Below are 14,560 nucleotides of genomic sequence, written 5' to 3'. Positions count from 1 at the left end.
CTTTAAGTACTTACCTTGGAAATCATTCTTTTGTGTAACTAATTAACATATCTAAAAACTAAAACATCAGATTTTGGTAAGCTAATTATAACCTTTCTCAATTGATAGTACAGATCATACTACTATAATCAGAATTCGATTTCATATTCTATAAATCTCGTGAATTTTTGGTAAGTAATTAAACCATTCTAATTCAGAATCCAATTCATTTTTCTATAAATGTCACCCATGAGAGTTACTAAAGTAAACATTACTTAGACCATTATATGCAAATTAAGCTTTATTATTCACAATGATTTCCAAAGATAAACAACTCCATTTCCTATTGATTCCTCTAATGTCCCAAAGCCATATAATACCTTTAACTGATTTTGCAAAATTATTAGCCCAATATGGAATTAATGTCTCAATTATCACCACACCCCTCAATGCTCAAAGGTACAAATCATTAATCACTCAATCTTTAAATTTTAACCTCAAAATCCAACTCATTTCCCTTCAATTTCCATGTGAAGAACTTGGTTTACCTAAGGGATGTGAAAATATGGATTCACTTCCTTCTACAAATTTATACAAAGAATTTTTTTTAGCTTGTGAGACATTAAAACAACCACTAGAAGAAATAATTCAAAAAATGGAAACAAAACCAAGTTGTATCATTTCAACTGGTGGTCTTTATTGGACTCAAGAAATAGCTGACAAATTCAAGATACCAAGGTATGTTTTTCAAACAATTTCTTGTTTTGCTCTCCTTTGTTCTCAAGAAACTGGAACTAGAAATTCTGAGTTACCTAATGAGACTACAACAAAGCAATCTGATGATGTGCAAAGTGTTGTACACCAAATTAAATGGTCCAGTATTGGAGCTACGAGGTACGAGGTACGTTGATTAATACATTCGACGAATTGGAGCCCTTGTACATTGATGAATACAAGAAAATCATGAAAAATGTTTTTTGTATTGGTCCAGTATCATTATGCAACAAAAAATGGATGAGATAATGCACAGAAGTAACGAGAGTTCTATCAATAAGGAGCATAGTTATTTGACTTGGCTTAATTCAATGAAGCCAAAATCTGTGGTTTATGTTTCATTTGGTAGCCTTTGTCACATGTCATTCTTGCAAATAAAAGAAATTGGATTAGGGTTGGAATCATCAAATGTGCCTTTTATATGGATAATTAGAGGATTAAATGTTTCATCAGAAGTTGAGAAATGGCTAAGTGATGAAAATTTTGAAGAGAAGGTAAAAGGAAGAGGCATAATTATTAAAGGTTGGGCACCACAACTTATGATCTTATCTCATCCGTCGATCGGAGGATTCTTAACGCATTGTGGATGGAATTCGACTTTAGAAGGAATTACTTATGGCATACCGATGATTACTTTTCCAATGTTCGCTGATCAATTTTACAATGAGAAGTTAATTGTGAATGTTTTACAGATTGGAATTCGAGTTGGGATTGAAGAGAAGAATAAGGTTTTGGTTAAGAAAGAGGAAGTCAAGAAAGCAATAAATCAACTAATGAATGAAGGATTAGAAAGTGAAGAAAGAAGAAAAAGAGCAAAGGAATTAGCAATAATGTCAAAGGAGGCAATGAAAGAAAGGGGATCTTCTTATTTGAATATCAAGTTATTGATTCAAGATGTCATGCAGCTAGTGAACAATTAGGGGGTCATAGCATTACATTAGTTATTCCGAGTTTTATATCAGAAACTATGTACTATTAGTTATGCAGAGATTATATTATTAATGACGAGACCCGAGTTATATGTTGCAAACTTAATATGTATTGAATTTTATACCAGAATTATTTACCATATACCTTAAATTAAATGACCCTTTAAGTATATGAATATCGATACTATTATTAAGCAAAAATAATTTTATATTTGTGTCATTTTTCTTGAGCGGATTCTTTGAAAGAGTATCGGTTTGAAATATAGCGCAGAGCAACACACTTGGGCCCAACGTTGATAAGTCATTCTCTTACATTCGGACTCGACGGGTTTACTGTTTAATTTTTCTAGTTGGTACACATAGATTTACACTAATTATACATATATTATACATCTGTATAGTATTTTTTGTTTAAGCGTGGCGGTTTTTTAGGTTCATTTTTCTACATTTACATTTCTTTGGGTACAGAAGCATTGGGCTAAACCTTGTTTTTCAAATTTGAGCCTTTTATTGGGCTTATTCAGTGTGACTTGTCTTGTCTAAGTCTTGAATTTTTAGTAAAAATTGCATGGGGCGCCTTATTTGGTCGCCCTCATTTAACCTATACCCATTTTTTTAAAAAGTTTTAACTTGTATCCACTTTTTAAATAACTTCAGCCCCCTTTCTCCTCCTCAAAGTTATATTCGCCCTCAATCCGATAGTTCCATTAAAAAAAATTCAAAGCTTTTCATCTTTTTTCTTGTCTTCTCCTCCAGCAGAGGCTTGACAACCTAATGAATTCATATGTTACAATAGATTAAAGAATTTAGTTTTTTTGGTACTGTTACTTCTTGTGGCAAACATTAGAAAGTGATCCTGCAAAAGGGGTATGTGATGGTTAACATCTAGCAAAGTACATGCATGTCCTTGTCGATGGACAAAAAACAGTACCGTAGAAAATTACTTGAGGTTGACACCTCGGAGATGGGGCTATCCTCATCGTTTTAGTCCTCACTCTTGAAGATCAGTTTCTCTTTGGTTGCTCCAGATATTCCAACAAAGACAATCTATCTTTGCTTTAAAATTAGCTAAATAAGAGACAAACCTTCCAACAAGCTGAGAAGATATATGGAGCATTCACAATGTAGTAGGCTGAAGTTCAATTCTAAGAAAGCTGAAATTCGCCAGTTACAAACAAAAACTTCAGCTCTAGAGAGCTGAAGTTCGTCAGTTACAAACCAAAACTTCAGCTCTAGAGCTGAAGTTCCCCAGTTACAAAACAAAAACTTTAGCTCTAGAGCTGGAGTTCGTCAGTTACAAAACAAAAACTTCAGCTCTAGAACTGAAGTTCCCCAATTACAAAAACAAAAACTTCAGCTCTAGAGCTGAAGTTCGCCAGTTACAAAACAAAAACTTCAACACACTTGGTTCAGCACACTTGCTACTTCAGTCCCGTCTACAAGAATGCTGAAGTTTTGCGTGATTGTCTTTGTTACTTCAACCTCGTATGCTGAAGTTACGCAAAAACGTGGGTATGCTTGCAGTTTTTTTTGCAAAGCAGGCACAAGTTAAAACGTGACCCAAAAAGCGGGTATAGATGCAAATGCCCCGAATTTTTATCGGGTTTGTGTTTTTTTGGACGGAAAATTCTTTGAAAAAATGACGTTGTATAGCCGCTGTAAAAATAATAGCAAATGTATAAAATATGTATATTTTTTATATATATACACATTCTGTATGTTATATACAAAAATTATACAGGTTTTATATACTTTTTCGGCTACTAAATATAAATAGTTTTTGGCGCGGACTAAAAGTGATAATACCCCAAATTCTTTTTCCATAAAAGCTAAGTACTTTCTATAACAAATGTTTTACCAAAGGAAATTATTATCAATAATTTTACAGTGTGTGTTTGATGTAAAGAGGTGGCATATGTTGAATTTTGGAAGGTGGAGAATTAAGCATGGGCTAGCTTTAAATTGTTGTTATAGTTAATGTCTACATTTGTTATATAGTATAAAATGGTTAGGCACTTATAAAAATTTTAATCTAATTTCAAAGTACAATGAATAGATGGTAAGATCCCATTAATTATAGTTTTTTTTAATTAAGTTAACGAATAGGTGAGAAGGATAATTAGACTAGATAGATGTATTTCAGAAGGATTTGCATATTGAAATTTTTAACACAACTGATGTAGGACAAATATATTATGATTTCTAACATAAGAGAAAATGCATTCGTATATATTCATAAGATTAGGGTAGGCTATCTATATCATATCTTTTGGGGTGCGGCCCTTCCCCGGATCCTACGTGAATGCGAGATGTTTTGTGCATTGTGTTGCCCTTAATATACTAGCAACATATTTACAACAACAGCTACACCTCAATTCCAAACAAATCAGGACCGACTAGCAAATTAAAATACATTAATCAGTAAATTTTCTTTAAACTCTTAATTTTTGAGCCTATGTTAGTGAATATAGTGTTTACTTCATATTAAGAAGCCATTCCTGTCCATCTATAAATGAAACATCCATGTAAAGTGCTGCCTCATTCTGCTTCAACTGCTTTGAGTAGGGTACCCTAAATGTGTAGTTGGCTCCTGCCCCATAACACTCGTACTCCCCAAAGAATACTGTCCTGCAAAACGTATACATTGACGAGGATTAAGAGATAATTGAAGATTTTGCATTAATCCATCCTATTTCGACGGGAATTAATGAGTCGATTCACCTAATAGTCTTGCTTTTACTGTTATATCGGAAGTTATATATCCACTCATCAAATAAATTATAGAAAATAACAGTAAAAGCAAAACGTCTGGCTCATATAATTCAAGTCTTGTATTTACTGTTATATCAGAAATTTCAATTGGATCTCTAAATGAAAAGTATTTTCAAAAAAATTCTAGAAAATGACTACTATCGTACCAAACACACCATAATTTCATAAATCCTAAATCAATTTTTTGTATATTCGGGGAAACAGTAAAGTTATCGTGTGACTATAAATCACGGGTTCGAATCGTGAAAGCAACTACTAATACTTACATTAGGGTAGGTTGTCTATATCATATCCCTCGCGGGTGCGGCCCTTTCCTGAACCCGAGTGAGCGTGAAATTAGAATTGGAAAAGTTAAAGTCTCCACTTACTGGTCTTTAGTAGGATCTCTCCAATCATTCCAGCCATCAGAGGAAACCACATCAGACATATAAGTGTTGGAGAAGACAACAGTAGCAAAAGCGCCCCAAGCTCGGCCAAGCCACACTTTTCCAGTGCCAATAATACTGCAATTCACAAATGAAAATCCAGATTTCTCTGTCTCTGAATTCTTTCCTTGTGCTGTGATTGATCCTCCAACTCCACGTGTTCCTTCTTTTGCTATTGAACTTATTGTGCAATCCTAAAAAAGAATTGCGGAAAAATTAGAAATAGCCTGATTTATAATTGCTAATTTTAATTGAAAATTAGCTGTAATTTCAAAAATAATTGAAAGTTAGTCCCTTTTTCATGTAAAAATAAAATCTGAACAAAAACAAACTTAAAATTTTGGAAAAATTCCAGCATAATATGCTGGAGTTCGAATTTTTTACATATGAGATTTCAGCATAATATGCTGAATTTCACAATGTGTTGGAGTTCCAACATAATATGTTGTAGGTTTATAAGCATGAGCTCCATAATCTAACATATTACGCTGGAACTTTTCGTGTTTCAGCTAGATTATTTTTGTCCAGAGTTTATCTCCGCGTAAAATAGTGACTATTTTTCAATGACTCTGCAAAGACAACTATTTTTCAATTACTAGTCCAAAAACTAGTTAGCTTATGTTGTTTTTGTTGAGTGTCAAAATTATCCCACATCGGTTGGGGAGTGAATTGGGTGGGAATTTCACCCTATAAAAGGAGGCCTAATGTTTAGGATTTAAATACACCTCTCATTTGCCTTCTTATCTTCTTAAAGCATTTGTATCTTCTCTCTTTAGTATTATTTCACTTGTATTTTTGGAGTGGAATAAAATATTGGTTGTGTCCGAGGAAGTAGGCAAAATTGGTCGAACCTCGTAAATTCTGGTGTTCCTTTTATTGTTGTTTTATTGTCTTATTTATTATTTGGTGGTTGTCATAATTTTTAGTATAATAGTTGTGACTCATTCACACTATATACATTTGGCTTCCGCAACAATTAGTATCAGAGCCAAGGTACTGTCTAAGTATGCTCTGTGGTTGCAGTATAGTCTGATCTTTCACATCAGAAAAGATTTATCTTGGTAACTAAGTCAAGGTTCTGTCTGAGTATGCTCTGTGGTTGCAGCTTAGTCTGATTTTCCACGCCAGAAAGGAAATATCTTGATTTGTGTCGTCAGCTATTAAATAATATTTGTATCAAAGATGGGAGATAATAAACAAGAAGAATCTACATCAAGTGTCAACAATACGTCATCATTGGCATCTTCGCTTATGACAAGAATTGTGTCAAATGCAAAATCTGCGATAGAAATTGTTGACGGGTCAGGACATTTTGGGATGTGGCAAGGCGAGGTTCTAGATGTCCTTTTTCAACAAGGGCTAGATCTTGCCATTGAAGAAAAAAGACCAGATGATATTGGAGAAGAAGATTGGAGAATTATCAACCGTGTTGCTTGCGGTACTATTCAATCCTACCTTTCTAGAGAGCAAAAATATTCATACACAAAGGAAACTTCTGCAAGTAAATTATGGAAAGCAAAGGATAAATTTTTGAAGAAAAATAGTCAAAATAAATTGTACATGAAGAAGAGACTGTTTCGCTTCACCTATGTTCCTGGTACCACGATGAATGAACATATCACCAGTTTTAATAAGTTGGTCACAGATTTGCAAAATATGGATGCAACTTTTGATGATGGTGACTTGGCCTTGATGTTGTTGGGGTCACTTCCTGATAAGTACGAGCACCTTGAAACTACACTACTCCATGGAAATGACGAAATTTCTCTCAGAGAAGTTTATTCGGCTTTGTACAGCTATGAACAAAGAAAGGGAGAAAAACAGAAGGGCGGAGAAGGAGAAGCACTGGTTGTGAGGGATCGTCCTCAAAATCAAACAAGGACAAAGAAAGGAAGATCCAAGTCAAGATCTAAACCCAGCAAAGATGAATGTGCCTTTTGTCGAGAAAAGGGGCACTAGAAGAAAGATTGTCCAAAGTTGAAGAATAAGGCCAAACATAACAATGAAAATGCCATTATGGATTCAAATGTAGTTGATGGTGATGATTCATACTTCTCATTAGTTACAACAGAGCCATCAATATCATCAGACATATGGTTGATGGACTCGGATTGTAGCTATCATATGTGTCCCAACAGGGACTGGTTCGTGGATTTTCAAGAAGGAGAATATGGAGTCGTCCACACAACGGATAACAGCCCTCTTACCTCATATGGAATTGGTTCAATACGATTAAGGAACCATGATGGAATGATCAAAACATTAATAGATGTTCGATATGTACCGGGTTTGAAGAAAAATCTCATCTCTGTGGGAGCCATAGAATCAAAAGGGTTCAAAACCATTGCAGAAAATGGAGTGATGAGAGTATGCTCCGGTGCACTAGTGGTAATGAAGGCCAATCGGAAGAACAATAACATGTACCGTTATTGCGGTAGTATAGTTATTGGGACAGGGACAGTAACATCCAGTGACGAAAAAGAGGCAGAAGCAACCAGGCTATGGCACATGCGCTTGGGACATGCTGGAGGAAAATCCTTGAAAAACCTATCAGATCAAGGATTGTTAAAAGGAGTAAAGGCTTGAAACTTGGAGTTTTGCGAGCATTGTGTCACAGGGAAACAAAGAAGGGTTAAATTTGGTACAGCGATCCATAATACTAAAGGCATATTGGATTATGTACACTCTGATGTTTGGGGTCCTTCCAAAATACCTTCATTGGGTGGGAAGCACTATTTTGTAACCTTTGTTGATGATTTTTCCCGAAGAGTGTGGGTGTATACAATGAAGAGCAAAGATGAAGTGTTGGGAATTTTTCTCAAATGAAAAATGACGGTGGAGAATCAAATAGGCAGGAGGACCAAGTGTATTCGCACAAACAATGGAGGTGAATACAAAAATGATCATTTTAATAAGGTCTGTGAAAATGATGGCATCATCTGACACTTCACTGTCAGACATACACCACAACAGAATGGAGTGGCAGAACGTATTAACCGGACCTTGCTGGAAAAGGTCCGGTGTATGTTGTCCAATGCTGGCTTGGGCAAAGAATTTTGGGCTGAGGCAGTTACATATGCATTTCACCTCATTAATCGCTTACTATCTGCTGTTATTGATGGCAAGACACCATTTGAAAAATGGTATGGAAAGCCTGTTGTAGATTATGACTCTTTGCACGTATTTGGCTCAACTGCATATTATCATGTGACAGAGTCAAAATTGGATCCAAGGGCAAAGAAGGCTATTTTTATAGGGATTACTTCTGGAGTCAAAGGATATCGCTTATGGTGTCCTATGACAAAGAAAGTAATATTCAACAAGGATGTTACATTTGATGAATCTGCTATGGTAAATAAGTTAACAGAAGATTGGTAACAAAATGAGGGTTCTTCTAAGCAGGTGGAGTTTGAGGGAAAATTTATTTTTCCTGTACAAGAAGCAGAGGAGGAAACAAATGAAGATTATCCTCTGGGAGAAGAGCCAGTAGAGAGGGAGATTCCAACTCAGGAACCTCAACAACAACTTGAATCAATTGCAACTAGCAGGCCAAAAAGGACAATAACAAAACCTATTCGTCTTATAGAGACGGTTGCTTGTGCCGCCTCAATTATAGCTGATGACGTTCCTACCACTTATAAAAATGCAGTCCAAAGTTCAGAAGAAGATAAGTGGAAGATTTTCATGAATGATGAAATACAGTCCCTTCATCAGAATCATCCATGGAGATTGGCCAATCTCCCGATTGGAAAGAAAGCAATTGGGTGCAAATGGGTATTTGCAAAGAAAGAAGGATTTCCTAACCAAGAATATGTTCGCTACAAAGCAAGATTGGTGGCCAAAGGATATGTTCAAAAGAAGGGAATTGATTACAATGAAATGTTTTCTCCAGTTGTAAAACATTCCTCCATTAGAATTATGTTGGCTTTGGTAGCACAGTTGGATTTGGAACTAGTTCAGATGGATGTAAAAACTGCGTTTTTACATGAAAACTTGGAGGAGAAAATCTACATGACTCAGCCAGAAGGATTCAAAGTTGCTAGAAAAGAAAATATGGTGTGCAAACTTGAAAAATCGTTGTACGGATTGAAACAATCTTCTAGACAATGGTACAAGCGATTTGACAAGTTTATGTTGCGGCAAAGGTACAAGAGAAGCAAATTCGATCATTGTGTGTATTTGTGCAAGCTTGAAGATGGTTCCTTTGTATATCTTCTCATATATGTTGATGATATGTTGATAGCTTCCAAGAATTCGGAAGAAATTGATAAGTTGAAGATTCAACTGAAGAAGGAGTTCAAGATGAAGGATCTGAGTGAGGCAAAGAAAATTCTTGGCATGGAGATAATAAGATAGACGTTCAAAGAAACTTTGTTTATCTCAAAAGGAATATTTGAAGAGAGTACTACAACGTTTTAGCATAGATGAAGGCTAATCCAGTTAGTACTCTACTTGCTCCCCATTTTAAGCTAAGTACTACTATGTCTCCAAAAGATAAAGCTAAACAGGAGTATATGTCCAGGGTACCATACGCAAATGCTGTTGGTAGCTTGATGTATGCAATGGTCTGTACGAAACCTGACATTTCACAAGTTGTTGGAGTTATTAGCAGATATATGCATAATCCAAGAAAGGAGCATTGGCAAGCCGTGAAGTGGATTCTACGGTATATTCATAATATTGTAGATGTTAGGTTAGTTTTTGAGCAAGAATGCAATCAATCTGTAGTTGGATATTGTGACTCAAATTTTGCGGGTGATCTGGACAAACGAAGATCAACTACTGGTTATGTGTTTACTTTTGCGAAGGCACCAGTTAGTTGGAAGTCTACTTTGCAGTCAACAGTTGCTTTGTCTACAACAGATGCAGAGTACATGGCTATTACAGAGGTTGTGAAGGAGGCAATTTGGCTTCAGGGGTTGCTAAAGGAGTATTGGACAAAAAAGTATCACAATTTTTTGTGATAGTCAAAGTGCTATTCAATTAACGAAGAACCAAGTTTATCATGCAAGGACGAAGCACATTGATGTTCGATATCATTTCATACGAGAAATCATAGAAGAAGGTGGAGTCACGGTGAAGAAAATTCATACTACATAGAATCCTGCTGATATGCTGACAAAAGTGGTGACTGCGGTCAAGTTTCAATATTGTTTGGATTTGATCAACATTGTTGAACACTGAAGATTGAAGATGAAGACACAACCAAAATTTGTTACTGAGAAAAAATTGAAGATGTAGAATTTTGCCAAGGTGGAGATTTGTTGAGTGTCAAAATTGTCCCACATCGGTTGAGGAGTGAAGTGGGTGGGAATTTCACCCTATAAAAGGAGGCATAATGTTTAGGATTTAAATACACATCTCATTTGCCTTCTTATCTTCTTAAGGCATTTGTATCTTCTCTCTTTAGTATTATTTCACTTGTATTTTTGGAGTGGAATAAAATATTAGTTGTGTCCGAGGAAGTAGGCAAAATTGGCCGAACCTCGTAAATTCTGGTGTTCTCTTTATTGTTGCTTTATTGTCTTATTTATTATTTGGTGGTTGTCATAATTTTTGGTATAGTAGTTGTGACTCATTCACACTATATACATTTGGCTTCCGCAACAATTGGTATCAGAGCCAAGGTACTGTCTAAGTATGCTCTGTGGTTGCAGCATAGTCTGATTTTATAAAGAGATTACGAGCAACAAACATCAAATTTTTACTTTATTTGGTATGTAACATATTAGCAAATCACAGGCAAGTGTTATTCTATTTAGAAATTTCGTTTAGCCTGAAAATTTTCACCTTCACGAAGGACCACAATAATCTTGTGAGTTGTGATACAAAAGGCAGCCCGGTGCACTAAACTCCCGTTATACACAGAGTTCGGAAAAAAGTCGAATTACAAAGGATTTATTGTACGCAGCATCACCTTCATAGCGGACCACAATAATCTTGTTTTTGTTTTTGTTTCATTTATGTATTTGAAACCCACTGGCAACCTAGTAAAGGAGAAAGGTCCCTTAATTATTAGGAGTTTTTTCATTTTCGCGATTTAAATATGAAATCTTTAATTAAGGATAAAAGAATTAATCTTACATTAATACGACAGTTGAGCATGAACATAAGCGAGTTTTATGTATTTCTGGACTTGACTACTTTATCAATAATTTGATTGAAAAATCTTTGGTCAAAATAAAACAAAACAACACTATGATTTAAATAATCAAAATTAAAAAAATTATACCTCATAGAGTGATCTACCATTTCCAAAGATAAAATCAATGGATCCTTGAATAAAGCATTCTTTAAAATAATGTCTTCCTCTATCATCATTAAGAGTATCTTGTGCTCCATAAAATCCACAACCATAAAATGCAGCTTGATCTCCTCCTACTCTTATAGCCAATGCCTGTGCTCCAACATCACCAGGCAAAGGAGTAGGTGCTGTATTCTTAATAAAAAAAAAAAAAAATAAGAACACTGATAGGAGTTAGCAAGGTTAAATCTCTCTACAACTGTCATCCTTTATAATAGCACATCACTATAACAGTCAAGTTCTTTTTTTGGAACCAACTATTTATGTTATGTTATATTTATGTGAACCTATTTCCTTTTTGATCCGTTCCAAAAAGAATGACCCCTTTCTAAATTTGGTAATAATTTAGCTTAAATTTACAATTCTACCCTTAATGAGAAGCTTTTATAACCACACAAATTAAATACTCTGGGCCTCTTTTTGACTTGTTTAGGACCACAAATTTCAAAAGTCTTCATTTTTTCTTAAACTCCATGCCCAGTCAAACAGGTTCACATAAATTGGAATGAAGGGAGTATATAATATATATTCTTTATAACAGCACTTCACTATATATAACAGCCAAAAAATATTAGAACAGACGTGACTGTTATAGTGAGGTTTGTCTGTATCAATTGGAGTCGTCATGGTGCAGTGCACCACTAGCCCAGATACCACCATTATAAAAAAAACAAAAAAAAAATAAGAACATAGATCCAATCGACAACATCGAACCATAGATAATTCAAACTCTATAAAATTTACATAACACCAAAAAAAAAAAAAAAAAAAAAAAAAAAAAACTTAAAAATTGATTATTTTACTTTAAAAAAATATTGTACCTGGAAGCTGATATTGTATGCTATGAAATTTGAAGCATAAATAGCAACAGTAAAGCTATTGGCAGTTCCACCAGTAGAATTAGCAGTATCATTCCATGAGATAATAGTATTAAGGTAACCTTGGCCTTGTATTATCAAATTTGTATCGTAGACTTTACCCCTACTTTGATAAGGTAGGATGTTGTTTCCAATAGACTTTCAACTCAAGGAAAGATGAAACATCATAAGATAACATCGAGGGAAAAATTAAAGATGATTACTTGTATGTTCCCGAATCGAGTATTATAAGTGATCTAGTAGAGCTAAAATCAGGAGCAGCATCAATGGCCTTTTGTACGTTGCTAAAATTTGCACAACCATATAAATCAACGCTAATAACACGGGAAACGCCATATATAGATACAAGCTTGGAGTTCCATTTAGAATTGTCACATTTAGGTTTATGCCTCCTCCTTCTGTGGTGGTGATGGTGATGGTGGTGGTGGCGACGAGTAATAATAATCTCTTTGAAAATATTAAAGAAATCCTCTAGGACACTTTGCATGAAAACCCTTGGTAGAATAGCTAGTCCAAGGCTACTTTCCACACTTGTGTTTTCAATGGAACTATTTGTGGAAGAGTGGTTGAAATAGAGGGAAAATATGATGGAAAAGAGTGCAATGACTAAGGTGATAAACCAAAAGAGAATGGTCCTTCTAGTGTTACTCATAGTAAGATTTGTTTTGGTTGATGTTTTTGCTTTTTTTCTATGGTGGATTTGAAGAGTTAATATAGTCAGAGACGAATTCTCTATTTAAACTTGATGAGTTGAATTTTAAAGTTCTTCTCGCTAAATATATTGTTCATTTGAAATTATGAATTCAGATAACATAGTCTAATATATTTGTGGAAACTTTGATAAGAGATACAGTTAAACTCGTTGAATATAAATATATATATATATATATATATATATATATATATATATATATATATATATATATATATATATATATATATGTGTGTGTGTGTGTGTGTGTGTGTGTGTGTGTGTGTGTGTGTGTGTGTGTGTGTGTGTGTGTGTGTGTGTAGGAGGTAAGAGAAGTGTGGAGAAAGGGTCTCTAGTGACATACATTTTGTGATGCAAAAGAAGGAAAAATGTGGAGATTGGATGATTGACACGCCAAGAATTGTACAAAGGAGAAATCAGAAATGACATTTTAATTGCCCATTTTGGTGTGAGTTAATGATGAATGTGTAATGCAAAGTGTCACTTATATATGTTGTTTATTTGGAAAAAAATGAATTCTTCTCTTTGGATTTCTCATCCGGTGTCTGGTACCCATAATGACCTAAGAAGTATTGGGGAGAGGTGATCAGACAGGACATAGCGCGACTTAGGATTACTGAGGACATGGCCCTTGATAGAGAATTATGGAGGTCGAGCATTAAGGTTGTAGGTTAGGGGAGAGTGTGAATATTTCTATAGCACAATAGAGTGAGACTATCCAGTTAGGAGTTAGACTAGGAATGTCATTGATCGTCTATTGATGCAGGGCTTTACCTTCTAGTTATACTTATACCAGCCATCTATTTCGTATTTTCGTATTTCGTATTTCTGTATTTCATATCTCTTATATATGGTTGTTATTTTTATTATGCATTTTTATGGTACTAATATATCATCTCCTATTGCTTTTTTGAGCCGAGGGTCTCCTGGAAACAGCCTCTCTACCCTTCGGGGTAGGGGTAAGGTCTGCGTACATATTACCCTCCCCAGACCCCACTAGCGGGATTATACTGGGTCGTTGTTGTTGTTGTTGTTGTCTGGTACCCATAATAGGGCCCGAATCCGGATTCGCACCAAAAAATGTCAAAGGGTAAAATATTTTCTAACAAAAGCAACTTCATGCTCGAACCCAAGATTTTTAGTTAAGAAAGAAAGAGTATTTACTACTTCACTATAACTTTTGTTGGTAAGTAAACTTTTCAAAGGTAGAAGTTGGATTTGGCCGGTGGAATAATGGCTGTGTTAATATGGCATCAAAAGAGAACGTTTCTTCAACCAAATATTTCCTATTGTAAAAATTGAAATTAAGGCACAGTTGCGGAGCCACATTGAACCAAGGGGTGTCAAGCGACACTCCTTCGCCGGAAAATTACACTATATTGCTATATAATTTTTTTATTTTATGTATATTTACTATACGTGGACCCCCTTGACTTTTTAATGTATTTAATTATTTATATTTTGACACCCCTTCATGAAAATTCTGGTTCCGCAACTAACATCATATTTTTAACACATCTAGCTTCACTTGATAACCTCCATTATGGAAGAATGTGCCAAAAAGCCTCATTTAAGTTGAAAAAGAGACCCATTCTTCCTTTTTCCATTTTTTTCAAAATTAACCAAAATTCACCTGAATTCAATTAATTTCCGTGCATCATTAATGAAACTTAGTGTTATTTTGCGTATCCGGGCTCATTTCTTGGTATATATATATATATATATATATATATACCAAGAAATGAGCCCGGATACGCAAAATAACACTAAGTTTCATTAATGATGTA

At 34.9% G+C, this 14,560-nt stretch overlaps 2 protein-coding genes across 2 annotated transcripts; one reads left to right on the top strand and one right to left on the bottom strand.

Moving 5' to 3' along the window:
- The first annotated feature begins 292 nt into the window (after nucleotides 1-292).
- On the top strand, nucleotides 293-1,673 carry LOC107774270 (UDP-glycosyltransferase 73C6-like). Its single transcript, XM_075223586.1, has 2 exons — nucleotides 293-873; nucleotides 971-1,673. The coding sequence occupies exons 1-2, from the start codon at nucleotides 293-295 to the stop codon at nucleotides 1,671-1,673; spliced, it is 1,284 nt and encodes a 427-aa protein (XP_075079687.1).
- Nucleotides 1,674-3,912: 2,239 nt separating this feature from the next.
- LOC107774271 (putative pectinesterase 15) lies at nucleotides 3,913-12,720 on the bottom strand. Its single transcript, XM_075223585.1, has 5 exons — nucleotides 12,265-12,720; nucleotides 12,005-12,164; nucleotides 11,112-11,318; nucleotides 4,823-5,073; nucleotides 3,913-4,310 (listed from the first exon to the last, which is right to left on the bottom strand). The coding sequence occupies exons 1-5, from the start codon at nucleotides 12,711-12,713 to the stop codon at nucleotides 4,157-4,159; spliced, it is 1,221 nt and encodes a 406-aa protein (XP_075079686.1). The 5' UTR covers nucleotides 12,714-12,720; the 3' UTR covers nucleotides 3,913-4,156.
- Between the last annotated feature and the right edge of the window lie 1,840 nt (nucleotides 12,721-14,560).

Source organism: Nicotiana tabacum, chromosome 10 (genome assembly GCF_000715075.1).
Source record: "Nicotiana tabacum cultivar K326 chromosome 10, ASM71507v2, whole genome shotgun sequence".
Classification (NCBI taxonomy): Eukaryota; Viridiplantae; Streptophyta; class Magnoliopsida; order Solanales; family Solanaceae; genus Nicotiana; species Nicotiana tabacum.
This window is presented reverse-complemented; position numbering and strand designations above follow the sequence as displayed.